Here is a 24,200-nt window from a genome sequence, read left to right as displayed (position 1 = left end):
ATTATTATCCAGTATTACATTATTATTATTGTTATTATTATTATTGGTAATACAATGTATTATTATTGATAATAATAAATTATTATTATCCAGTATTACATTATTATTATTATTATTATTATTATTGGTAATACAATGTATTATTGATAATAATAATGTATTATTATTATTACCCACTATCACATTATTATTATTATTGGCATTACAATATATTATTATTATTGACAATAATATATTATTATCTAGTATTACATTATTATTATTGCTATTACAATGTATTATTATTGATAATAATATATTATTATCCAGTATTTTATTATTATTATTAGTAGTAGTATATTATTATTATTATTATTGATAATAATATATTATTATCCAGTATTATTATTATTATTATTGGTATTACAATGTATTATTAATTATAATAATATGTTATCTATTATTATTATTATTATTATTGGTATTCCAATGTATTATTATTGATAATAATATATTACCATCCAGTATTATATTATTCTTATTAGAATATTTATACCCACAGGAGGATCAAAGCAGCTATGTTTCCATTATTGGTATTTCAATATATTATTATTATTATTATTATTATTATTATTTTACGAATATTTTATTTCCATGTCAAAAACTACTTGGGAAACTGCAAGTCGCTTTCTAGCGTGAGATAATTGGCCGTCTGCAAGGATGTGTCACCATCCTGTGGGAGGCTTCTCTCAAGCCCCCGCGCGGGAAGCTGGAGCTAACAGGCGGGAGCTCACCCCAACCCGCGGGGTTCCCACTACACAGGAGCCGAGGGAGCAGGCTTGTTTTCTGCTGCCCCTGCCTTATGAGATGCACAAAGCCAGTGTTTTCAATGGAGTCTTGGTTCCTAAAAGGCACAAACACGCCAGAGCCGCCTTCTCGCTCCTTTGTTCTCTCTCCAGGCGCCATTTTGTGGACGCGGCGGCCATTTTGTGGCGGCGTCCAAAAGTTGCCTTGCGCATGCGCCTCCCGCACTGGCGGGCCTGGATCCAGGAGTGCAGTTCCCCCGCGCGGCCACCAGGCAGGAAAAGGGGGCGCTGTTTCCTAACAGAGCCTGCAAGCTGGATCATCCCATTCATTAATTCTACAACACACTGCATTGTATTAGAATATGTGTCTGTATGCATATTTGTATGTACACATACACACACACACACACACATATATATATATATATATATAATAAAAATTATTATGCATATTTGTATGTACACACACACAAATATATATATATATATATAATAAAATTATTATAGTCAATTATATGTATTATAAAAACATTTTATTATTTACTATTATATCTAATTGTTATATTTATTAAAAACTATTATTTACTATTATATTTAATATATTTATATTTATCTAAAACGTATTTACTATTATATTTGTCATATTTATTAAAAAACATTATTTACTCTTATATTTAATATTTTTATTTAAAGATATTATTTATTCTTATATTTTTTATATTTATTTTAAAATGTTATTTACAATTATATGTAATTGTCATATTTATTAAGAACTTATTTACTCTTATACTTGATATATTTTTATTTAAAGATATTTCCTCTTATATTTAATATATTTATTTAAAATATTATTATTTATAATTATATCTAATTATCATATTTATTAAAATGCATTTACTCTTATATTTAATATAGTTTTATTTATTTTAAATATTATTATTTACTATTACATCTAATTATCATATTTATTAAAAACTTATTTACCCTTATATTTAATATATATTTATTTTAAATATCATTATTTACTATTATATTTAATTGTTATATTTATTAAAAACTTGTTTACTCTTATATTTAATAAATTTATATTTATTTTAAATATTATTATTTACTATTATATCTAATTATCATATTTATTAATAATTTATTATAAATATTATTATTTATTATTATATTTAATTGTTATATTTTCTTTTAATTACTCTTATATTTAATATATTTATTTAAAATTATTATTTACTAATACATCTAATTGTCATATTTAGTAAAAACTATTATTTACTCTTATATTCAATAAATTTATATTTATTAAAAACATTCAGTTATATTTAATTGTCATATCGATTCAACAGTATTATTATATAATATATTATAAAATTATGATTATTATTTTAGTTGGTGATTAACACATATTTTCACTTATGTCTAGAGTCAGTCTTTACACATAAATATAGTATATGGATGTGGGTGAACTACAACTCCCAACACTGTCAGTGAATTCCTTGCAAACTCTGCCAGGATTCAAAGCTGGCTGCATTGGGTCTGCGCGCCAAAATTGGTCCAGATCCGTCGTTGGCAGGCACTCGCAATGCAGGGAGAACTACAACTCCCATCATGTTGGGTCTGTCATCCCCAAACCCCACCCATATTTCAAGCTGACCATAGTGGATATTTGTGCTGAGTTTGGTCCTCAGTTGGATGCACAGCGCTCTGTGGATGTGGGTGAACTATAACTCCCAAACTCTAAGGACAGTCTCCTCGAAACACCACCAGTATTCAAAGTTTAATACATAGAGTCTGTGTGCCAATTTTGGTTCAGATCCCTCATTGGCTGGGTTTACAGTGCTCTCCGGATGTTGGTGAACTACAACTCCCAGAACCTAAGGTCCACCCACTCCAAACTCATCCAGTATGTTCTGATGGTCATGGGGAGTCTGTGTTCCCAATTTGGTGCCAATCAATTGTCAGCTGGGTTCAGAGCGGTCTCTGGTTGTGGGTGAACTATAACTCCCAGAATCTAAGGTCCACCCTTCCCAAACCATTCCAAGATGTTGTGTTGGTCATGAGAGTCTGTGTTCCAAATTTGGCGCAGATCAATTGTCGGCTGGATTCAGAGCGGTCTCTGGATGTGGGTGAACTATAACTCCCAGAATCTAAGGTCCACCCTTCCCAAACCATTCCAAGATGTTGTGTTGGTTGTGAGAGTCTGTGTGCCAAATTTGGTTCAGATCCCATCATTAGCTGGGTTTACAGTGCTCCCTGGATGTGGGTGAACTACAACTCCCAGAATCTAAGTATTATTGTCATATATTGCTTTCACATTCAGTTTTAAGAGTTGGAGGAGAAGTCGGAAGACATTGAATAATAAGAGTTGGGAGAGACCCTCCTTTTGTATGAAGAGAAAGCACAACCAAAACAGTCCCAACAGATGACCAGAAGGTGGGGAGAGAAAGATCCTTTTGCTTCAACATAGAGTGGCCTTTCCAATGGTGGTTCCCGTGCGCCCCCTGGTGGCAAAGGCAAGCCATGTCCACAATTTCAGAAATTATTTATTATTTACGGTGTCGGAAGCGAAGTGAGAATACGGTCCTCAATACAAACTTGGGATTGTACTCAATGTCCTTTGACCACGTCAAGTGACTCTGGTGTGGCTGCGAGAAGGTTGTCAGGTTGCATTGTAGTCTGTGGTTGACTCTCCTCCGCACTCGATGTCCAAGTGCTTCTGGTGTGGCTGCGAGAAGGTTGTCAGGTTGCATTGTAGTCTGTGGTTGGCTTTCCTCCGCACTCGCATGTTGTGGACTCCACGTTGTGGCCCCGTTTCTGCATCTCGTGGTGCTCAAGCGCGGCTTTCCAGGTTGCCCACTCTTCTGCGCCCGACGTGTTTACATTCCACAGGAATCAGATAACCATGCGTTGCTGTTTCCGGCGATGTATGGCAAAGTGAACGGACGTATTTTACTCTGCTCCTGTAGATAGTGTAGACTGCAATAAAAGAGAAGAGCCGCTCCAGGCTTTGGAGCCGACTGAGCTAGCTCGCTTCCTTATTTTGCTTCTGTGCCTTTGAGGAGATGCTCAAGAGGTCAACAAATCCACAGCTTCTTCCCCGAAGGAGGGTCTTCAGAGCCCCCAAAGGGCCAACACAATGGACCCTTCTGAAAAGAAGCAGGGAAGCTGAGGGATGATTTATTGTTGCCACCAATTTGAAAGGAACCAGTATTCAGGAGATTTTACTCCAGTTCCCATCTTTAAAAAGGACTAGCCGATTTGCAATGGAGGTTGCCAATTAGGAACCAAATCTACCATCAAGTTGGAAGGGAGGCTGTTCAATTGCACCTCCTCCTTTATTAAGAAAGTAATAACTTAGTAATAATTACACTGTATATATTGTAGCGTGACTGGAGAGAAGAATGTAGATTTATTTGGTTACTTTTCCCTGCGTTTCTGCCACCACGTGAGGTAAGTTGTAATATTGTGTGAAATGGCACTTTATACCCAGAATAGACGGAACTGAGGCGATCTTCAAATAAAAGTTAACAATTTTATTAAGTACACAGCGTGTGGTTGCAAGACATAACTTTTCCTTGTTGCACTTGGAATAATACTTGTAACTTTAACAGTTCATTCTTTCAAGTAACACAGTATCTTTCTGACGTAGAGCACTTGTTTCAGACAAAGTTTCCATACAGGGATGTTTCCCTTAGTTGATCCTCCCTAGATCAAATACTAAGTAAACTATTCTTTAGCCTCTCCTTAGACTAAAGAATACCAGCTATGTTTCATCATTCGGCTGCACTAGCCTGAGAAACTTCCAATAGCCAAACCCAGCTTTTCAAAGCCTCAAAGTTTTGTTTCACAAGTCACTCCGCCACCTTTCCTTTCCTTCTCTCCCATCTCCTCACTCCTCACTCCTCTGAACCTAACTCCTGACTGCTCACTCCTCTAAACCTAAACTCTAACTGATTTTTAACTGCCGTTTTTTCAAACTCTCCTCTCTAAGCTCCTCCCACTTCCCTCTCTCCTGCAGCAGTCTCCATGGCAACGCACATGGAGGACTCCTCTGACTTAGGCCGCTCCAGCATTACTGCAGCCAATCTAAACACAAATACAGTTAAAATCATACAATTTATAATAAACTCCTGTACACCTTCCAAACCAACGCACCTGTGGGGCGCAATCACAAGATCCCGCTGGATCTCCTCTGCCAGATCTTTCTGCTTTAGGACTTGGTGGGCTGCTCTTCATGCCACTTTGGGGGCCGCCGGGAGGAGGAAGGCGAGCGAGACGACCTCTGAGAGAAGTCCTTGGCGAGAAGGAAATATCAATGCAGAGACAAGGAGATCAATAGCAGAGGCCGAAGGAAGATGTTTGTGGGGGGCTGCCGTGACCCCTACCACTCCCCCTTTGTGCCGTGGCTTTTGGGGAAGGGGCACCTAGGGGTCCGGCTTCTTCTCACCTGTTTGCGGCAGATGTCCATCATGGCCCTGGCCTGCAGGAGGCACCAGAGCTCCCCCACTAAGGAGACCAGGAGGCTGGCGATGTCCGCCCAGCGCCCCACCGTCATCAGCAGGACCAGGAGGCCCCCCATCCGCACAAAGACCGTCTGGAAGGCCATCTGCTCAGAGGGGTTCTGCCGCTGCTCTTCTGCGTGAGAGAGAGAGACAGGGAGGTGGGTCACTCCGGAAGGGGTTTAGAATTAAGAATACGTGAAAGAGTGAAAGGAGGAGGAAGAGGAAAAAAGGAGGAGAGGAAGATGAAGGATAGGAAGAGGAAAAGAGGGGAAAGAGACAAAGGAAGAAAAAGAGAAAAGAGGAAAAAGAGGGAGAGAGGAAGAGTAAAAGAGAAGGAGGAAGAAGGAGAGGAAGAAGAAGGAGGAAATCAAAGGAGAGGTAGGAGAGGAAAAAGAAGGAAAGGAAGAAGAGGAGGAAAAAGGAACTAGAGGAAGTCAAAGGAGAGGAAGAAGAGACAAAGGAAGAAAAAGAGAAAAGGGAAAGAAGAGGGAGAGAGGAAGAGAAAAAGAGGAAGAAGAAGGAGAGGAAGAAGGAGGAAGTCAGAGGAGAGGAACGAGAGGAAAAAGAAGGAAAGGAAGAAGAGGAAAAAGGAAGGAGAGGAAGAAGAAGAGGAAGAAGAGGTGGAAGAAGGAGAGGAGGAAGAAGGAAATGAAAAAGAGAAGAAGGAAGGAGAGGAAGTCAAAAGAGAGGAAGAAGGAAAGGAAGAAGAGGAAGAAAGAAGAGGAGGACAAGTCAAAGGAGAGGAAGAAGATGAAGGAGGAGGAAGAAGAAGCAAAGAAGAGGAAGGAGGATTGGGAGGAGGAGTAAATGAAGAAGCAAAGAAGAGGAAGAGGAAGGTTGATGAGGAGGAGTGCATGCTGGGCCTATAACCCAAGTGTGTTTCCTTCCAAGCGGACCTTGCATGTAGATAACTACAAGGATGTAGCAGATGGTGAGTGGGGTCCAGAAGCGCAGGGCCTTGGTGGTAGTCAGGAAGAAGAAGAAGACGACACGGGAGATGAAGAAGGAGAGGAAGTGGAGGAAGGAGAAGAGAAGGAGAGCGTGCTGGGCCCATAACCTTATTCGGTTTCCTTCCAAGCGGACCTTGCACATGTATGATGAGGAGGGTGTAGCAGAAGGTGAGAGGGGTCCAGAAGTGCAGGGCCTCGGTGGTGGTGAGGAAGAGGAAGGAGAAGAGGAAGAAGACAAAGGAGCGGAAGTATAGGAAGGGGAAGAGGAGGATGAGAGCATGCTGGACTCATAATCTGAGTCGGTTTCCTTTCAAGTGGACCTTGAACGTAGATGACGAGGAGGGTGTAGCAGATGGTGAGAGGGGTCCAGAAGTGCAGAGCCTTGGTGGTGGTGAGGAAGAGAAGGAGAAGAGGAACAAGACAAAGGAGAGGAAGTGGAGGAAGAAGAGGAGGAGAGCATGCTGGGCTCATAAAATGATTCGGTTTTCTTTCGAGCGGACCTTGCATGTAGATAACCAGGAGGGTGTAGCAGATGGTGAGCGGGGTCCAGAAGCGCAGGGCCTCAGCGGTGGTGAGGAAGTCCCGGTTGATGAGGGCCACGGCACAGAGGTCGGCCACAAGGAAGGCAACGGCCAAGGCACGGCGCAGGAGGGCCGGGATGCGGTGCCAGGTGGCCAGGAGCGAGAGACAGGCACCGCAGTAGCGCTGGGCGGCGTGGAGCCGGAAGAGAGCCAGGACGTGGAAGGTAAGGTGGGTGCAGAGGCGGGCAAGCAGGGCGGCCAGCAGCACCGCCAGCAGCAAGTTCCACATCCGGTGGGGCGCCCCTTCCTGGAGGAAGCCCAGGCTGCAGGAGATGCCGCAGCCCAGCGAGAATTGGCACAACAGCAGCAGCATCTGCGAGGAGGAAGAGGAGGAGGGTGCACCCTGCCGGAGAGAGGGAGAAATAGTAACCTGCATTGGGCAAATCCCTCTGGCTGTTTCCCAAGCCAGGTAATGATCGGATTCATTGTGTGTATGCTGAGATAGCCGACTTCCTTTGCCAGTCAGCCCCAAATGTTGGTACAATTCACACAAAACTGAGAATCTACCACTCCTCCCTTAGAGTATGTGCATTCGTTAACTCATTGATTGATTAAGATCAGCACCCTTTGAGTCTTCCATCTTTGTTTCCTAAGATCCGTTATCTTTGGACATTCGAGTTCATCAGAAGACCCATCAACATAGCTTGACCACTGCTTTTTCCCAGGACTGTGCCCTCCCAGGTGCTCCACTGACCTTCTCGAAGGAGAGGAGGGCGGAGACAGCGCGGAGGGAGAACTCGAGGACCACCAGGGCGGCCACGCGGGAGCCCACCACCGTCAGCAGGGCAGCTGTCACCGGGAGGTGGAGCCGGTCCAGGAGCGGACGACGCAAGCGCAGGGCTTCCTCCTCTGCCTGCCGCTCGGGGTCACTGACGAGAGAGCGAGAGACTGTCATAACCACTCATGTTGTGCAACTATGGCATGAGTAGGGGGCTGCAGGTGGCGCAGTGGGTTAAACCCTTGTGCTGCTGAACTGCTGACCTGAAAGTCGGCAGTTGGAATCCGTGGGATGGGGTTAGCTCTAGCTCCTGCCAACCTAGCAGTTCGAACACATTCAAATGTGAGTTGATCAATAAGTACCTCCTCAGCAGTATAAGCCCCACTTGTCTAGTTTCCAACACACCTCACATCCTCTGAGGATGCCTGCCATAGATGTGGGTGAAACGTCAGGAGAGAATGCTTCCGGAACATGACCATGAAAGTCTTTGACAACATAAACACTAAACCCATAGCAACACAGACGGAGCAAAGGACCGTTACAGAGATCCTGTTGACCCCTGGGACAGACATGGGACCCTAAACACTCACCAGTCCAGTCCTGACCAACTTTGGCCCTCCGGGTGTTTTGGACTCCAACTCCCACAATTCCTAACAGCCTACCGGCTGTTAGGAATTGTGGGAGTTGGAGTCCAAAACACCCGGAGGGCCAAAGTTGGCCCAGGACTGGACTAGCAACACAAAGCCAAACTCACTTGAGGCACTGGATGTAGAGGTAGACCTTCATCAGGCTGCAGAGGATGGAGATGGCACAGGCGCCCACCAGCCCTGCAAGGGAGGCCAGGTCAGAATCGGCAAGCGAATTGAAATTATTGTTACAATCACAAACCAAAGAATGACAAACTTTCAAAACAATATAAAAACAGAGCTTTTAACAAAATCATTCCCAACGCGCCTCCTCGAGTTTCGAGCTTCTTCACAAAACTTTGCCACTCTAAAAGTGATCAAAGTATTCCTGACCTCGATGAGATGACTTAGATCCACATTTCTGCCTGGGATCTTCCGTCCAATGGGAGTGATCAAAACGGATCGAGAATCCCTATAGGTCTGAATAGAGCAGCGGTTTGAAGAAGGATCCATGAATGACTCCAGGCTGGCACGGAATCAACGCCGTGGTAGGGGAACAAGTTGCCTTTGCCGCAAAAGCCAAGATGCATGCTGAGCATGAAGGACAACGGCTTCCACCTTTGTGAGAATCCAAGAAGACCGTCCTGAAATGCCAACAACGACGACTCACCTTGGAGGAAGGCGTCCACCAAGTGGGAACCCCACTCAAGGCCGGGCCAAGCGGGCAGCCAGGAGAGCAGCCAGGAGGCCAAGCCTGACAGCATGGTGTCCACTCTGCTTCAAAGAAGGAGGAGGAGGAGGGACTGGGACTGCCCATCCGCACTGGACCTTTGCCCGTCCCTCGCTATCCTGCGGTTAATCATTGCCCTGGGAGGAAGGAGAGGCTTTGGCTCAGAGCTGGAAGGAGTCCAGAGGAAGAGGGCAAAGGTCTGGAGACCGTCAACAATCCCTTGAGGAGCATCTTAAAGAGCTGGGGATGTTGACCTGCAGAAGACAAGGCTGAGAGGAGGACACATGAGAGCCACGTGAAAGGGTGTCCTCAGGGAGAGGATTGTTTAGACTCTGCTTGAACTTCCTAATGTTTAGATCAGAGATTCCAAGACCTTAAGAGCTGTTCAACAGTGGAACTCTCTGCCTCAGAGACTGGTGGAAGCTCTTTCCCTGGACACTTCCAAACAAGAGGCTGGATGGCCATCTGTCAGGGGGCGCTTTGTGCTTTTCCTGCATGAAGGCAGAAGGAAGTTGGACTAGATGGCCCTCTTTGGGGTCTCTTCCAACTCCACGATATGGATGGAGATGTCCATGTGCACCACTTCCGCAAAGCAACATATGCAACTATGTGATTTGAGCCACACAATCCAGACCTGTCGGTGTCACGTTGGAGTGACGAGCCCCCCCCCCCCCCCCGTTGCGGCAATCTCACCCTACAGTTCCTTGGATTCCTTCGGGGGCATTTTCCCCGCACGGCCTCCCGCTCCGGGCTGAGAGAGTGTGACTTGCCCACGTCAACGCAATGAGCACTTCCGAACTCCATCCCGATCGGAAATGAGTTCCACTTCCGAACTCCATCCCGATCGGCAATGAGCTCCGCTTCCGAACTCCATCCCGATCGGCAATGAACTCCGCTTCCGAACTCCATCCCGGTCGACAATGAGCTCCGCTTCCGAACTCCATCCCGATCGGCAATGAACTCCGCTTCCGAACTCCATCCCGGTCGACAATGAGCTCCGCTTCCGAACTCCATCCCGATCGGCAATGAGTTCCGCTTCCGAACTCCATCCCGATCGGCAATGAGCTCCACTCCCGAACTCCATCCCGATTGGCAATGAGCTCCGCTTCCGAACTCCATCCCGATCGGCAATGAGCTCTGCTTCCGAACTCCATCCTGATCGGCAATGAGTTCCGCTTCCGAACTCCATCCCGATCGGCAATGAGGTCCACTTCTGAACTCCATCCCGATCGGCAATGAGCTCTGCTTCCGAACTCCATCCCGATCGGCAATGAGTTCCACTCCCAAACTCCACCGATCGGCAATGAGTTCGACTTCCGAACTCCATCTCGATCGGCAATGAGTTCGACTTCCGAACTCCATCCTGATCGGCAATGAGCTCCGCTTCCGAACTCCATCCCGATCGGCAATGAGCTCCGCTTCTGAACTCCATCCCGATCGGCAATGAGCTCCGCTTCCGAACACCATCCCGATCGGCAATGAGTTCCACTACCAGACTCCACCGATCAGCAATGAGTTCGACTTCCGAACTCCATCTCGATCGGCAATGAGCTCCACTTCCGAACTCCATATCGATCGGCAATGAGTTTGACTTCCGAACTCCATCCCGATCGGCAATGAGCTCCACTTCCGAACTCCATCCCGATCGGCAATGAGTTCCACTTCCGAACTCAATCCCGATCGGCAATGAGTTCGACTTCCGAACTCCATCTCGATCGGCAATGACCTCCACTTCCAAACTCCATCCCGCTCCACTTCCGAATCCAGGTATACTTTTCACTGCCTTTAAGGGAGGCATGGGCCAACTTCGGCCTTCCCTCCAGGTATTTTGGACACCAATTCCCACCATTCCAAGTGGGAGTTGGACTCCACAACAATTGGAGGGAAGGCCGAAGTTGGCCCACACCTGCTCTAAGGGCAGTTCGTTTCACCGCAGGAAGTGGCCTGTGCTGGCTGGCCACTAGATGGCAGTTGGTGCATTGGGAAGAGAAAGGAGGCGAAGGCTGCCGAGCAAAACGAGGACTTTTGGGAGAGCCAGGCCTTCCTCGCAAGGCTGTTGTGAGGACAAAGTGGGAGGGATGGAAGAAGAAACCACTTTTCCATACGATTGGAGCAATGGGTTAAACCCTTGGGTTGCCGAACCGCTGACCTGAAGGTTGGCAGTTCGAAGCTGTGGGATGGGGTGAGCTCCTGCTGTCAGCCCTAGCTCCTGCCAACCTAACAGTTCGGAAAAAAAAACGCAAATGTGAGCAGCTCAGTAGGTACGGCTTCGGTGAGAAGGGATGGAGTTTGGAAGTGAGCGGGATGGAGTTCGGAAGTGGCACTCATTGTGTTGACCCTGGGCAAGTCACACTCTCTCAGCCCAGAGAGGGGGACCGTTATTATTATATCTCTATAAATAAAATTGTAATGTTCGTTTGTGGGATTAACAGAACTCAAAAACCACTGGACGAATTAACACCAAATTTGGGGACAAGACACCTAACAACCCAATGTATGCCCTTCACTCAAAAAAAAAATGTGTTTTTTTTCATTTGGGAGTTGTACTTGATGGGATTTATAGTTCACCTACAATCAAAGGGCATTCTGAACCCCACCAACGATGGAATTGAACCAAACTTGGCACACAGTTCTCCCATGACCAACAGAAAATACTGCAAGGGTTTGTTGGGCAGTGTCCTTTGGTTTGGGAGTTGTAGTTCACCTACATCCAGAGAGCACTGTGGACCCAAACAATGATGGATGTGGACCAAACTCTACAAGAATACTCAATATGCTCAAATGTGAACACTGGTGGAGTTTGGGGGGAAATAAAATCTTGGCATTTGGGAGTTGTAGTTGCTGGGATTTATAGTTCACCTACAATCACAGCATTCTGAACCCCAGCAACGATGGAATTGAACCAATCTTGGCACACAGAACTCCCATGAACAAGAGCAAATACTGGAAGGGTTTGGTGGCCATTGGTCTTGAGTTAGGGAGTTGTAGTTCAGCTACATCCAGAGAGTACTGTGGACTCAGACAATGAAGGATCTGGACCAAACTTGGCACAAATATTCAATATGCCCAAATGTGAACACTGGTGGAGTTTGGGGGAAATAGAATCTTGACATTTGGGAGTTGTAGTTGCTGGGATTTATAGTTCATCTACAATCTGAATCACACCAATGATAGAAATGGGCCAAACCTCCCACACAGAACCCCCATGAGGGCCACACATAATAATAATAATAATAATAATAATAATTATTATTATTATTATTATTATTATTATTATTATATTCTGCTCTATCTCCCCAAAGGGACTCAAGGCGGATCTAGAAGTCTCTCAAGATGCAACTGAACAGGGATCAGATTGCCCTTTGGCCGCACAGGGAGAAGAAGCGCACGACCGAGGAGGAAAACAAGAGGCGTTTTATTATTCAGGCGGAGTGCAGAGTCCGGACTTCTTCCCTCAACACCCTCCATGCTCCCCATTGCGTTCCATGGGGCCCAACGGAGAGAGGAAGCGTCGTCACTCATTCACTGGAGGAGAAGCAGCCACTTCTTTGGGCCAAGAAGGCCACTGGCCACCTCCTTCTCCTTAGTTGAGACCCTTCTGTGCAAAAAGAGTCCTAGCAGCATTCTCTCCTGACATTTCGCCTGCATCTTCAGACAGCAATAACAACAACAATTGTCAGTTTGGTCTGTTAAACTGTAATGCCCATGACCCAAGGGAGTGTGTGTAGGTGTGGCTTTTAGGGCCAGCCTGGCGGAAGTGTAGACAAGCTTGCTTTCCGCCTTAAAAGGGCTGCTGTTTAGATAGGACGCAAAGCGGGCTTCTCGGAGTCACTGCGCTGGTCCTCGAACACGTTCCGAGCGTTCCGATTCCCTTTACGAATCCCCCAAAGAGACCTTCGCTTAGCTACAGTCCTATTCGTCGAATGCGGTTATTTATTTTCACGTTGTCCAAGGTTTTCGTGGCCAGAATCACTGGCATGATGTTACGATGTTTCTAGCAGCATTTTCTCCTGACATTTTGCCCCCATCTGTGGCTAATGGCTCCTTCAGACAATAATAATAATAGTCACTGGATTGATTCGAGAAGGACTCTCCGGACAATTTTTTTGAAAAATGATTATGCGCAATTTTCTTTAAGGATTGCCTTCGCTGGGCTGCGATTCCAAATCATGCCAAGCGCAGTGTGGGATGGTCGACTCGCAACCATGATGTGCAATGGGCAATGTAGTCAATGTCAGGATACTGTGCATTGTTTGCTAAGCCTGCCCTTTGTATAGCGATCCAAGAGGAAGACACCTGAAACCCTTGTTGCTGACGCAAGGTACGGCCAGTGTGTCCTAGCAGCACTTTCTCCTGATGTTTCGCCCCCATCTGCAGCTATAATAATAATGATAATAATAGTAGTAGACACCTGAAACCCTTATTGCTGACACAAGGTACGGCCAGCGTGTCCTAGTAGCATTTTCTCCTGATGTTTCGCCCCTATCTGCAGCTGCAATAATAATAATAGTAGTAGTAGTAGACACCTGAAACCCTTATTGCTGACACAAGGTACGGCCAGCGTGTCCTAGTAGCATTTTCTCCTGATGTTTCGCCCCCATCTGCAGCTATAATAATAATAAAAATAGTAGTAGTAGTAGTGGTAGTAGACACCTGAAACCCTTATTGCTGATGCAAGGTACGTCCTGCGTGTCCTAGTAGCACTTTCTCCTGATGTTTTCCCCCCATCTGCAGCTATAATAATAATGATAATAATAATAATAGTAGTAGTAGTAGTAGACACCTGAAACCCTTGTTGCTGACACAAGGTACGGCTAGCGTGTCCTAGCAGCATTTTCTCCTGATATTTCGCCCCCATCTGCAGCTATAGTAGTAGTATTAGTTTGGTCTGTTGAACTATAATGCCCATGATCCAATGGAGTGTGTGTTTGTGTCCGTGTGTGTGTGTCTTTTGGAGCTGGAAGGAAAGCCTTGCAGAAGGGAAGTTGCTGTCGCTGAGGCCTCTCCGCAAGCATTCCGACATGGTTGGTCTGGCCTTGACCACTGACCGGGCCAGAGGTCGTCTCAAATTGGCTTGGTCTGGCCTTGACCACTGACCGGGCCAGGGGTCGCCTCAGGCCGAGAGGGGAGTGTGTTGCTCCGCAGGTGCGTTGCGGGCGCTCCTCAGGTGCCGTGGAGGTGCCGGCAGGTGACCTTGCGCAGCTCGTCCCAGAAGAGGAGACTGAGGATGGTGTGGGGCCCCAGGCGGAGGTAGGCCGGGCCCAGGCCTTTGTAGAGCGCCCAGGGGCCCTCCTTCCCGCAGACCTGCACAAAGCAGTCCCAGAAGCCCCGGTAGTGTTTGCCCTGCAAAGGAGGAAGAACAACATTACAAGGTCACAGGCAAAGAGAATTGATTTTGGGAGTTGTAGCTGTTGGGATTTATAGTTCACCTACAATCAAAGAGCATTCTGAACCCTACCAACGATGGAATTGAACCAAACTTGGCACACAGTTCTCCCATGACCAACAGAAAATACGGGAAGGGTTTGGTGGGCAGTGTCCTTTGGTTTTGGAGTTGTAGTTCACCTACATCCATAGAGCACTGTGGACTCAAACAGTGATGGATCTGGATCAAACTCTACAAGAATACTTGTGTGGGTCACTGGAGTATCAAGAAGAGAGTGAAGTCCCATCATCCATGGTCCAAACTGCACATTCTACGACTCCCATTCCCCCCTTGCATAAACATCTCATTGGGTGATACCAAAAGGAGGAAGAAATGCGGAATATGAACAACAACAATATAGGCAAAGAGGAGAAAGCAAAGGGAGCAAAAGGGGGAATGGGGACCCGGCATTTTGCAGTCTTGAATAAGAGAATAATGATAATAATAATATAATAATAATAATAATAATAATAATAATAATAATAATAATAATATATTTCTGATCCTGGAGGAGGCGAGCAAAGGGGGCAGAAGGGGGAATGGGGACCTGCCATTCTGCAAGGTCTTAAGGAGGGGAATACATAACAACAACAACAACATGTTGATTTATGGCCCTTGCTTACCAGCCCTGCTTCATCCACCGGCTGGTTGTAGAGCCTGGTGCTGACCACGTCGAAGGGTGTCATGGCCCCGGCCACGGCCACGCTACTGATCATGCCCCCGGCCAGCGCCACCATCCAGCTGCCTTCCCGGAACCACTGGAAGGAAGGGGAAGTGGTCAGTGCGCTGCCTTCCTACGTGAAGACCCTTCCTCTCTCACCTGCCCCTTCTCTCTGGCTCACCTTGCGCTTGCGGACCCACTCCTTGGCCGAGGCGAAGGTGGCCAACTGGACCGCAGAGCCCACCATTACACGTGGCACGGCGCCGTTCACCCCACGCCAGAGGCCCAGCACGCCCTGCTTCCGGTAGATGGTCTCAAAGGCCTCTGAGACGCTCTGCGAGGGAGGAGAAAGCCCAGGGGTCAAGAGAGCCATTGTAAACAAAGGGCAGAGAGGGAAAGAAGGGACAAGGGGCATTGCACTATGAGGGGCTTCTAGACCTGGAAGGGGCCCCCAAAGTGTCACAAATGGAGTCACCCTCCAATCCCTCCCAAAATAAGGTGCATGGAGCTGATTGGGGAGATGGCTGAGCCTGGGACTTTTGGGTACTGTTACATTTTTGTTCAGGCTTGAGCTATGCTGGTGCTCATAGAGAGAAAAAGAGAGAAGCAGAGAGAGAGACAGAGTTTGGAGTGTGCTCTCACTTCATGAGCTACTGAAGGAGGACACTCTTCGATCCCTCCCAACAGATGTCCATCCAGCCTCTGCTGAAAGACCTCCAGAGAATCCTAGAATTGGAAGGGACCCCCAAGGGACATCCTGTTCAACCCTCTTCTTCTAGAATGAAAGAATGAAGGGAAGGAGGACACCCTTCGATCCCTCCTGACAGATTTCCATCCAGCCTCTGCTGAAAGACCTCCAGAGAATCCTAGAATTGGAAGGGACCCCCAAGGGACATCCTGTTCAGCCCTCTACTTCCAGAATGAAAGAATGAAGGGAAGGAGGACACCCTTCAATCCCTCCTGACAGATGTCCATCCAGCCTCCGTTGAAAGACCTCCAGAGAATCCTAGAATTGGAAGGGACCCCCAAGGGACATCCTGTTCAGCCCTCTTCTTCCATTAAGGAAGACAGAACAAAAGAATGAAGGGAAGGAGGACACCCTTCGATCCCTCCCGACAGATGTCCACCCAGCCTCTGCTGAAAGACCTCCAGAGAATCCTAGAATTGGAAGGGACCCCCAAGGGACATCCTGTTCAGCCCTCTTCTTCCATTAAGGAAGACAGAACGAAAGAATGAAGGACCTGAGACCCAGTTGGAAGGAACCCCCTCCGATCCCCTCCGACAGTTGGCCAGAGTCCAGGCCCTCCCTTCATCTGCATGCTATGTTTTATTTCTCTGGTAAGGCAGTGTGCGGGCTAATCAAATGTGAACTACACATGGTTGATTCTACATTACACCACACAGTCCAGCCTTGTCCTGCACACAGGAGGACACCCTCCAATCCCTCCCAACAGATGGCCAGCCAGCCTCCTTTGTAAGACCTCCAGAGAATCCTAGAATTCGAAGCGACCCCCAGGGAACATCCTGTCCAATCTTCTTCTTCCATTAAGGAAGATACAATGAAAGAACGAAGGAATGGACCTTTATAGCCCTGAATTCCTCATGCAAGAGGTGCTAGGGTGTCTCCCAATTAGCTCGGCATTTTTAGCAGGTATCTTAACTGAACGTCATGTGTGCTCTGTCTCATGGTCTGATTCTTCTCCCTCCAATTCCTGAGCACTTCCCTGCTCCCCTTCCTCCAACTACCAGTTGGAAGGAACTCCCTACGATCCCTCCCGACAGATGGCCAGAGTCCAGGCCCTCCCCATACTGGAGAGGAGCCAGTATGCCAGCTCCGAAGGGAGGGAGGAGGGAGCGCCCGTGTCCGTGTGTGTTTTGCTGAGCAAACTTGCTGAGGCCGTTGGAAAGTGATCCGTGCCCAGCGGCACAAACAGCCAGCGTCATCAGATGCCCTTCGGCACCACACCTCCCTCTTCTTCCTCTTCTTGCTCCTCCTCGCCCGCCTCTGTCGCTCCCTTTCCCTCGCATTCAGCAACTTCTGACTGTTACAAAACACCGCCTTTTGTCCTCGTGCAAAGGGCCAACAACAGGGCAGGGCTGCCCAGAAAATGCCCCACAAACTCCCCTTTGGTATCCCTCTCTCCCTCTCTAACCATTCATCCATCTCCAGATATGCTTCCAATTGAGTAAATACAGGCAAGATGAAGAGTTTGGGGAGCTACCACCAGTAAGTCCCTGCCAGAGCAGTGGTGCCGTCCTGATTGGCAGAATGGGGTCGGACTAGATGGTCTTTAGCGAGCCCTCCCAACTCTACGCTTCTATGACTGCATCTTATGATAAATATAATCAGTCTGTAAATAAATAAATATAATATTTATAATAATAAATATAATACATATTATTATATCTAATAATAAATATTATTATCATTAATAACAACATGACTGGGTTTCAAAGCAGAGGTTGGACGGCCCTCTGTTGGGAGGGATCAGGTGGTGCCTTCCTGCCCGCAGAAGAGAGTCCGACTGGATAGTCTTTAGGGAACCCTCCCAACTCTACGCTTCTATGGCTGCATCTTATGATAAATATAATCAATCTATCAATAAATAAATATAATAAATACTTATTATAATAATAAATATGATAAATAATACACATTATTATATATAATAATAAATATTATTATCATTAATAGCAACAACATGACGGTTTCAAAGCAGAGACTGGACGGCCCTCTGTTGGGAGGGATCAGGTGGTGCCTTCCTGTCCGCAGAAGGGGGTCAGACTGGATAGTCTTTAGGGAGCCCTCCCAACTCTATGCTTCTATGACTGCATCTTATGATAAATATAATCCATGTATTTATCTATAAATAAATAAATACATATTATTATATATAATAATAAATATTATTATCATGACTAACAACAACTTGACTGGGTTTCAAAGCAGAGGCTGGACGGCCCTCTGTTGGGAGGGATCAGGTGGTGCCTTCCTGCTGGGCAGAAGGGGGTCCGACTGGATGGTCTTTAGGGAGCCCTCTCAACTCTATCCTATGATTGCATCCTATGATAAATATAATAAACATATAAATAATAAGTAAATATAGTAAATCTAGTAAATATTTATAATAATAAATAATAATAAATATAAGAAATAAGAGTAAATTATTATATAGTAATAATAACAACAGGTCTAGGCACTTGGGAAGTGTCCGACACGTGGAAATATAATATGTGCAATTTCACAGGGACCACGATGAAGAATATGACTGGATGCCTGATCCCGGTCTTCACGCCGTTGAGACAGGTTCAGGCCCAGCAGAAGGAGGGAGCAAACGAAGCATCTCACCTGGTGGTTGTGCTGGTGCCCCACGGCCACGGCAGCGATGGTCTGGGCCTGCAGGTGAGTCTTGACCTGAGAGGAGCAGAGAAGAGAAGCCGAGAGAGGAGTCTCTTAACACCCAAGACTGAAAGAAAGACCCTGAATGCAAAAACCAGGGAGGAAAGAGAGGGCTGAGATCCCTCTGCTCCATGCAGAACCAGGCTTCGCCCTCCAACCCACTTCGGAGGCTCAATCTGCACAACTAGCTGGGACGAGCTCCAAGGCTCAAGCTTTGGTTCAGAAAACCCGGGCCCGGGACAGTCCTGGACGCATGACAACGGCACTGAGTTGGACAAAACTATCTCGTATCGGTTTCACCAGGCATGGTCCAACTTCGACCCTCCCTACAAGTGTTTTGGACTCCAACAAGGAATGTGATGATGACCTGGCTTGGGAAACAGCCAGAGGGATTTGCTCAACCGTTTCAGTTCCCGGGAGATTATCTGGACAGGGTCACAGAGGATGTTCCCGAGTTACATTCTGATGCATTTCTAAGAAGCTGATTATATACATGTCATATATGAGAGATAGATACTGTGTTCAGTTGTCAGGAATTGTGGGAATCCAAAACTTCTGGAGGGAGGGCCGAAGTTGGACCATGCTAGGGATAGAATATTGAAATGGTGTCACATCGAGTAGTAATAATGGGGATCCATTCCCGGCCGAATCTGGCTCATTCACTCACTCACCAGGTAAGCAGGGCTCGCCAGGAAGGCACCCAAGGCTCCGGCCACGGCTCCGGCTGCCACGGTTCCGCCGCGGTGCTGCGTCCACCCGTGGGCCTCCGCGTGGGAGAAGCAAGAGAAGCGCACACCGTTCATGAGTCCTTGGTAGAGGAGCCCAGCCGCCAGGCCCTTCTGTAGCCCGCGTAGCCCATCGGCCCGTCCCACGGCCACCAAGGCCTGCAAGACCCCTCGGTAGTGCCGTGGGTAGCTGCCTCTTGCCCGCAGCTCGCCCTGCAGTTGCAGCCGTGTCTTGACCACTTCCAGTGGGTTGGTGAAGACGCAAGCCAGGCAGCAGGCCGTGGCCCCCAGCACAAAGTCCACCGGAGGGGAGACGTGGTGGGAGGAGGAGGAAGAAGAGGGGTCCATAATGGGGGTCCTGCCTCAAGGGTGCCCTTCTCCTCCTCTGCCTCTCGCCTGAATGAAACCCAGCGCCTGGCACTATTTATGCGCCTCCTCTCGAGCCACAGAAGGGGAGGGACAACCCGAATGTGGGGGAAAGTTCAGAGGCAGGACAAAGGCACGGCCCTGCCTCCCTCTGTCCACCATCCGCCCACCCCTCGTGTTTACTTACCCAGGAGGCATCGTCTTGCCCTGGACTGGCAGGAACAGCCAGTGCTGAAGGAGGAAAGGAGGAGGGGAAGGGACTCATTCCCAAGGCAGTGACCATCAACAGCTCGGCAAAGTACAGTGGGCAAAGACTGACCCCTCTGCCCTTTGCGCACATGTCGCCACATTGTTCTGGACCAGCACAATCTATGTCTCCCATTCCTCCCTTGGGTAAACATCTCCAAGATTGGAGTGCACCTTAGAATTGCGGCTGTGTGCCAAGTTTGGTCTGGATCAGTCGTTGGTGTGGGTCGCAGTGGTCTCAGGAAGTGAGTGAAGGTACTGCAAGTCCCATCGTCCATGGTCCATCATCTGACAAACTGCACAGGGATGTAGAGTGGGTCATGGAGGCTCTGTGTGCCGAATTTGGTCAGGATCAGTCATTGGTGTGTGTCACAGTGGTCTCAGGAAGTGAGTGAAGGTACTTCAAGTCCCTTCATCCATGGTCCACCCTCCTCCAAACTACACCAGGTTGTAGAGTGGGGTCATGGGAGGTTCTGTGTGCCGGGTTTGTTCAGGATCAGTCATTGGCGTGTGTCGCAGTGGTCTCAGGAAGTGAGTGAAGGTACTGCAAGTCCCATCATCCATGGTCCACCCTCCTCCAAACTACACCAGGATGTAGAGTGGGTCACGGGGACTCTGTGTGTCGGGTTTGGTCAGGATCAGTCATTGGTGTGTGTCGCAGTGGTATCAGGAAGTGAGTGAAGGTACTGCAAGTCCCATCGTCCATGGTCCACCCTCCTCCAAACTACACCAGGATGTAGAGTGGGTCATGGGAGGTTCTGTGTGCCGGGTTTGTTCAGGATCAGTCATTGGTGTGTGTTGCAGTGGTCTCAGGAAGTGAGTGAAGGTACTGCAAGTCCCATCATCCATGGTCCACCCTCCTCCAAACTACACCAGGATGTAGAGTGGGTCATGGGGACTCTGTGTGCCGGGTTTGGTCAGGATCAGTCATTGGTGTGTGTCGCAGTGGTATCAGGAAGTGAGTGAAGGTACTGCAAATCCCATCATCCATGGTCCATCAACCGACAAACTACACCAGGACATAGAGTGGGTCATGGGGACTCTGTGTGCCAAGTTTGGTCAGGATCAGTCATTGGTGTGGGTCGCAGTGGCCTCAGGAAGTGAGTGAAAGTACTGCAAGTCCCATCATCCATTGTCCACCCTCCTCCAAACTACACCAGGATGTAGAGTTGGTCATGGTGATTCTGTGTGCCAAGTTTGGTCAGGATCAGTCATTGGTGTGGGTCGCAGTGGCCTCAGGAAGTGAGTGAAGGTACTGCAAGTCCCATCATCCATTGTCCACCCTCCTCCAAACTACACCAGGATGTAGAGTGGGTCATGGTGATTCTGTGTGCCGGGCTTGGTCTGGATCAGTCATTGGTGTGTGTCGCAGTGGTCTCAGGAAGTGAGTGAAGATACTGCAAATCCCATCGTCCATGATCCATCATCTGACAAACCGCACCAGGATGTAGAGTGAGTCATGGGGACTCTGTGTGCCGGGTTTGGTCTGGATCAGTCATTGGTGTGTGTTGCAGTGGTCTGAGGAAGTGAGTGAAGGTACTGCAAGTCCCATCGTCCATGCTCCATCATCTGTCAAACTGCACCAGGATGTAGAGGGGATCATGGGGGCTCTGTGTGCTGAGTTTGGATCAGCCATTGGTGTGGGTCGCTGGGGTATCAAGAAGAGAATGAAGTCCCATCATCCATGGTCCAAACAGTACATTCTATGACTCCCATTCCCCCCTTGCATAAACATCTCAACATCAGGGTGCTTCCATTTGGGCAACAGATAAGTTGTGAGCTGGTGCATTGTCTTGCAGAAGGCAGACACCTTTGGTGTGTCCACATCGTCTCTTGGTTTGGATGACCTCCCGCAATGTCCGCAGCAGTGAAGCCTAGTCTGCCCCAGTGATCATGGTATCCTTTGGTAGGAAATCCATCCATTGTACTCCGTGGCGGTCCCAAAATCCCGTGAGCATGACCTTGCCTGCTGAGAGTTGGGCATGTGCCTTCTTTGGAGGTGGTGGGTCAGGATGCTTCCATGGCATCGACTGGACTTGAGTCTCAGGATCAGAGGGATGGACCCAGATTTCATCCTATGTGATCAGTCATGGTTTCCATGGCACATCATTGTCATGAGAACATTCATGGACTCGTTCCTGCTTCTGGAAAGGTGTGAGCAGCCAGGAGACCCAGCGAGAGATATCTTATACATCTGAAGATGGTTTTTTCCACGGAGTCCACACTCATCTTGACATTTTGGGCTAGGTGATCGGTTACGCGGCAATTTCCCAAAATGGTGACCTCCACTTCCTGGGTTTCTCAATAGCAGAGTGGGGTCACCCTGGAGATGTCTCCGCCAATGTCCGACCGCTTTGGAATGGACGATGCCACTTCTTGACTCCATCATATGATGGGGAATCCACACCATCAACTTCTTTCATCTCATCGAACGTCTCCTTTGGTGTGCAGACTTTCGAGTAAAGGAACTTGAGGACTGCTCTGTATTCCGCTGGGTCCATTCTCAAACCTCACTCCACTTCAGGACCTGTCACATCAAGACCGTTCTCCGCTCCAACTTGTGAATTGACACACAACCTAGAGAAACTTCTATCATTACACACGGGCAGTTTCAGCATCCTGTGATAAACAGAAGTGGGTCAGGGGAAAGCTATAATGAAGGCCCCTCGTACATCTCCGTCTCTCCAAGGAGCTGGTTGTGGTGAGCACGTTCCCGGTACTCATGGGCCTCCCTCCTTTCCTTCCTTCCCAGCAGGCACTGTTCCCGTGCTGCCCCCGTGCCGCCGGCATGGTCCGCCGGTGTCCCTCCAGGCCGGGTTGCAGAAGGGGATCCAGTTACCGAAGAGACTATTTGCAAGGAGGCCAGGCCAAGCGGGATGGGAAGTAGGTCAGCGCGGTCCTAATGGGAAAGTCCTCGTAGTCGGCTGCCCGTTTGGCCTTCCTGGAAGCTCTTCTTAGAGGAAGGCAGGAAGGAAAGAAGGAAGGGAGGATTCGCTCAACAGCCCATGTGAGAAAGATCTTGGAAGTCTTTGTGGACAAGCTGAACACGAGCCAAGAGTGTGATGCAGCAGCTGAAAAAGCTGCACCCAAAGGAGTTGAGTGTCCAGATTGAGGGAAGAAGCTTTGCTTTGGTCAGATCTCTTTGTCAGAGGCATTTTTGATTACAAAATTGTGAATCAAACAACGAAAGAGTTAGCAGGCCGAAGCCAAAACTAGTCTCGTCCTGAGGAGTGTGAGGTGAACCTCTGTGTGAGAGAAGCCTCGTGTGGGAAAGCTCCAGTGTGAAGGCTGCTGCATGTAAATCTGTGTATTTGAGTTATGGAAACCTAGTTCTTGTTTGAGAAGGACAAAGCTGACAACAACATTTTCAAGAACAAGCAGAAAGTGATGGAAGCAGCCACTGCGGTGAGGCCTGTCAGAAATATTCAAAATTAACTGGGTATTTTTGATTACAAAAGTGTGAGTGAAGCACTGAAAGACTGAGTAGGCCAAAGCCAGTTAGTCAGTGGCTCAAATCTAGTCTCGTCCTGAGGAGTGCGAGGTAAACCTTAGTGTGAGAGAAGCCTCGTGTGAGAAAGCTCCTGCGTGAAAAGCTACTGTGTATTTCTTTCTTTATGTTGTGGAAGCCTAGTTCTTGCAAATAGTGCAACCATATTATTTTACCACAAAGAGAGAGTAGGTCGAAGCCTGTTAAAAGAGTCATTGGCCCAAAGCTGGTGTTATCCTGAGAAGTGGAAGGTAAACCTCTGTGTGAGAGAAGCCTCGTGTGAGAAAGCTCCAGTGTGAAAGCTGATGCGTGAAAAGCGACTGTGCTTTTGTTTATTTGTGTTATGGAAACCTAGTTCTTGCAAATAGTGCAACCATATTATTTTACTACAAAGAGTAGGCCGAAACCTGTTAAGAGTCATTGGGCCAAAGCTGGTGTTGTCCTGAGAAATGAGAGGCAAACCTCTGTGTGAGAGAAGCTTTGTGTGAAAAGGCTCCAGTGTGAAAGCTGCTGCGTGAAAAGCTACTGTGTATTTGTTTATTTGTTATGGAAACCTAGTTCTTGCAAATAGTGCAACCATATTATTTTACAACAAAGAGAGAGTAGGTCAAAGCCTATTAAGAGTCATTGGGCCAAAGCTGGTGTTGTCCTGAGAAATGGGAGGCAAACCTCTGTGTGAGAAAGCTCCAGTATGAGAGCTGCTGCGTGAAAAACTACACTGTATTTGTTTATTTGTGTTGTGGAAACCTAGTTCTTGCAAATAGTGCAACCATATTATTTTACTACAAAGAAGGGAGAGTAGGTCGAAGCCTGTTAAGAGCCATTGGGCCAAAGCTGATGTTGTCCTGAGAAGTGGGAGGCAAACCTCTGTGTGAGAGAAGCTTTGTGTGAGAAAGCTCCAGTATGAAAGCTGCTGCGTGAAAAGCTACAGTGTATTTGTTCATTTGTGTTGTGGAAACCTAGTTCTTGCAAATAGTGCAACCATGTTATTT

The 24,200-nt window shown here is 47.5% G+C and overlaps 2 protein-coding genes across 3 annotated transcripts; both read right to left on the bottom strand.

The window, feature by feature from the left end:
* Nucleotides 1-4,135: 4,135 nt before the first annotated feature.
* On the bottom strand, nucleotides 4,136-9,244 carry TMEM82 (transmembrane protein 82). Of its 2 annotated transcripts, XR_010910413.1 has the most exons (7): nucleotides 8,839-9,244; nucleotides 8,297-8,369; nucleotides 7,519-7,693; nucleotides 6,744-7,167; nucleotides 5,239-5,426; nucleotides 4,947-5,085; nucleotides 4,136-4,302 (listed from the first exon to the last, which is right to left on the bottom strand). XR_010910413.1 is itself a non-coding variant. In XM_060758850.2 (6 exons), the coding sequence occupies exons 1-6, from the start codon at nucleotides 8,930-8,932 to the stop codon at nucleotides 5,002-5,004; spliced, it is 1,038 nt and encodes a 345-aa protein (XP_060614833.2). In that variant the 5' UTR covers nucleotides 8,933-9,244; the 3' UTR covers nucleotides 4,304-5,001. The 2 variants fall into 2 exon arrangements, 1 of the variants encoding a protein (XP_060614833.2); XM_060758850.2 differs by lacking the exon at nucleotides 4,136-4,302 and having other exon boundaries at nucleotides 4,304-5,085.
* Nucleotides 9,245-12,294: 3,050 nt separating this feature from the next.
* On the bottom strand, nucleotides 12,295-20,858 carry SLC25A34 (solute carrier family 25 member 34). Its single transcript, XM_060758852.2, has 5 exons — nucleotides 19,056-20,858; nucleotides 18,334-18,399; nucleotides 15,166-15,318; nucleotides 14,947-15,081; nucleotides 12,295-14,241 (listed from the first exon to the last, which is right to left on the bottom strand). The coding sequence occupies exons 1-5, from the start codon at nucleotides 19,455-19,457 to the stop codon at nucleotides 14,062-14,064; spliced, it is 936 nt and encodes a 311-aa protein (XP_060614835.2). The 5' UTR covers nucleotides 19,458-20,858; the 3' UTR covers nucleotides 12,295-14,061.
* Nucleotides 20,859-24,200: the final 3,342 nt, after the last annotated feature.

This window comes from Anolis sagrei, chromosome 13, assembly GCF_037176765.1.
Source record: "Anolis sagrei isolate rAnoSag1 chromosome 13, rAnoSag1.mat, whole genome shotgun sequence".
Classification (NCBI taxonomy): Eukaryota; Metazoa; Chordata; class Lepidosauria; order Squamata; family Dactyloidae; genus Anolis; species Anolis sagrei.
Note: the sequence above shows the minus strand (reverse complement) of the source record. Positions and strands in the feature narration are given on the sequence as shown.

Excerpts from the sequence above, each read along its gene's own strand:
- TMEM82 (XM_060758850.2), bottom strand. The coding sequence starts at position 8,932 with ATGCTGTCAGGCTTGGCCTCCTGGCTGCTCTCCTGGCTGCCCGCTTGG. Across the intron at positions 8,370-8,838 it reads GGTGGACGCCTTCCTCCAAG|GGCTGGTGGGCGCCTGTGCC; the intron begins GTGAGTCGTCGT and ends CCTCCCTTGCAG. Across the intron at positions 5,427-6,743 it reads CCTGGTTATCTACATGCAAG|AAGAGCAGCGGCAGAACCCC; the intron begins GTCCGCTCGAAA and ends TCTCTCACGCAG.
- SLC25A34 (XM_060758852.2), bottom strand. The coding sequence starts at position 19,457 with ATGGACCCCTCTTCTTCCTCCTCCTCCCACCACGTCTCCCCTCCGGTG. Across the intron at positions 18,400-19,055 it reads TGGCGAGCCCTGCTTACCTG|GTCAAGACTCACCTGCAGGC; the intron begins GTGAGTGAGTGA and ends TGCTCCTCTCAG. Across the intron at positions 15,082-15,165 it reads AGTGGGTCCGCAAGCGCAAG|TGGTTCCGGGAAGGCAGCTG; the intron begins GTGAGCCAGAGA and ends CCTTCCTTCCAG.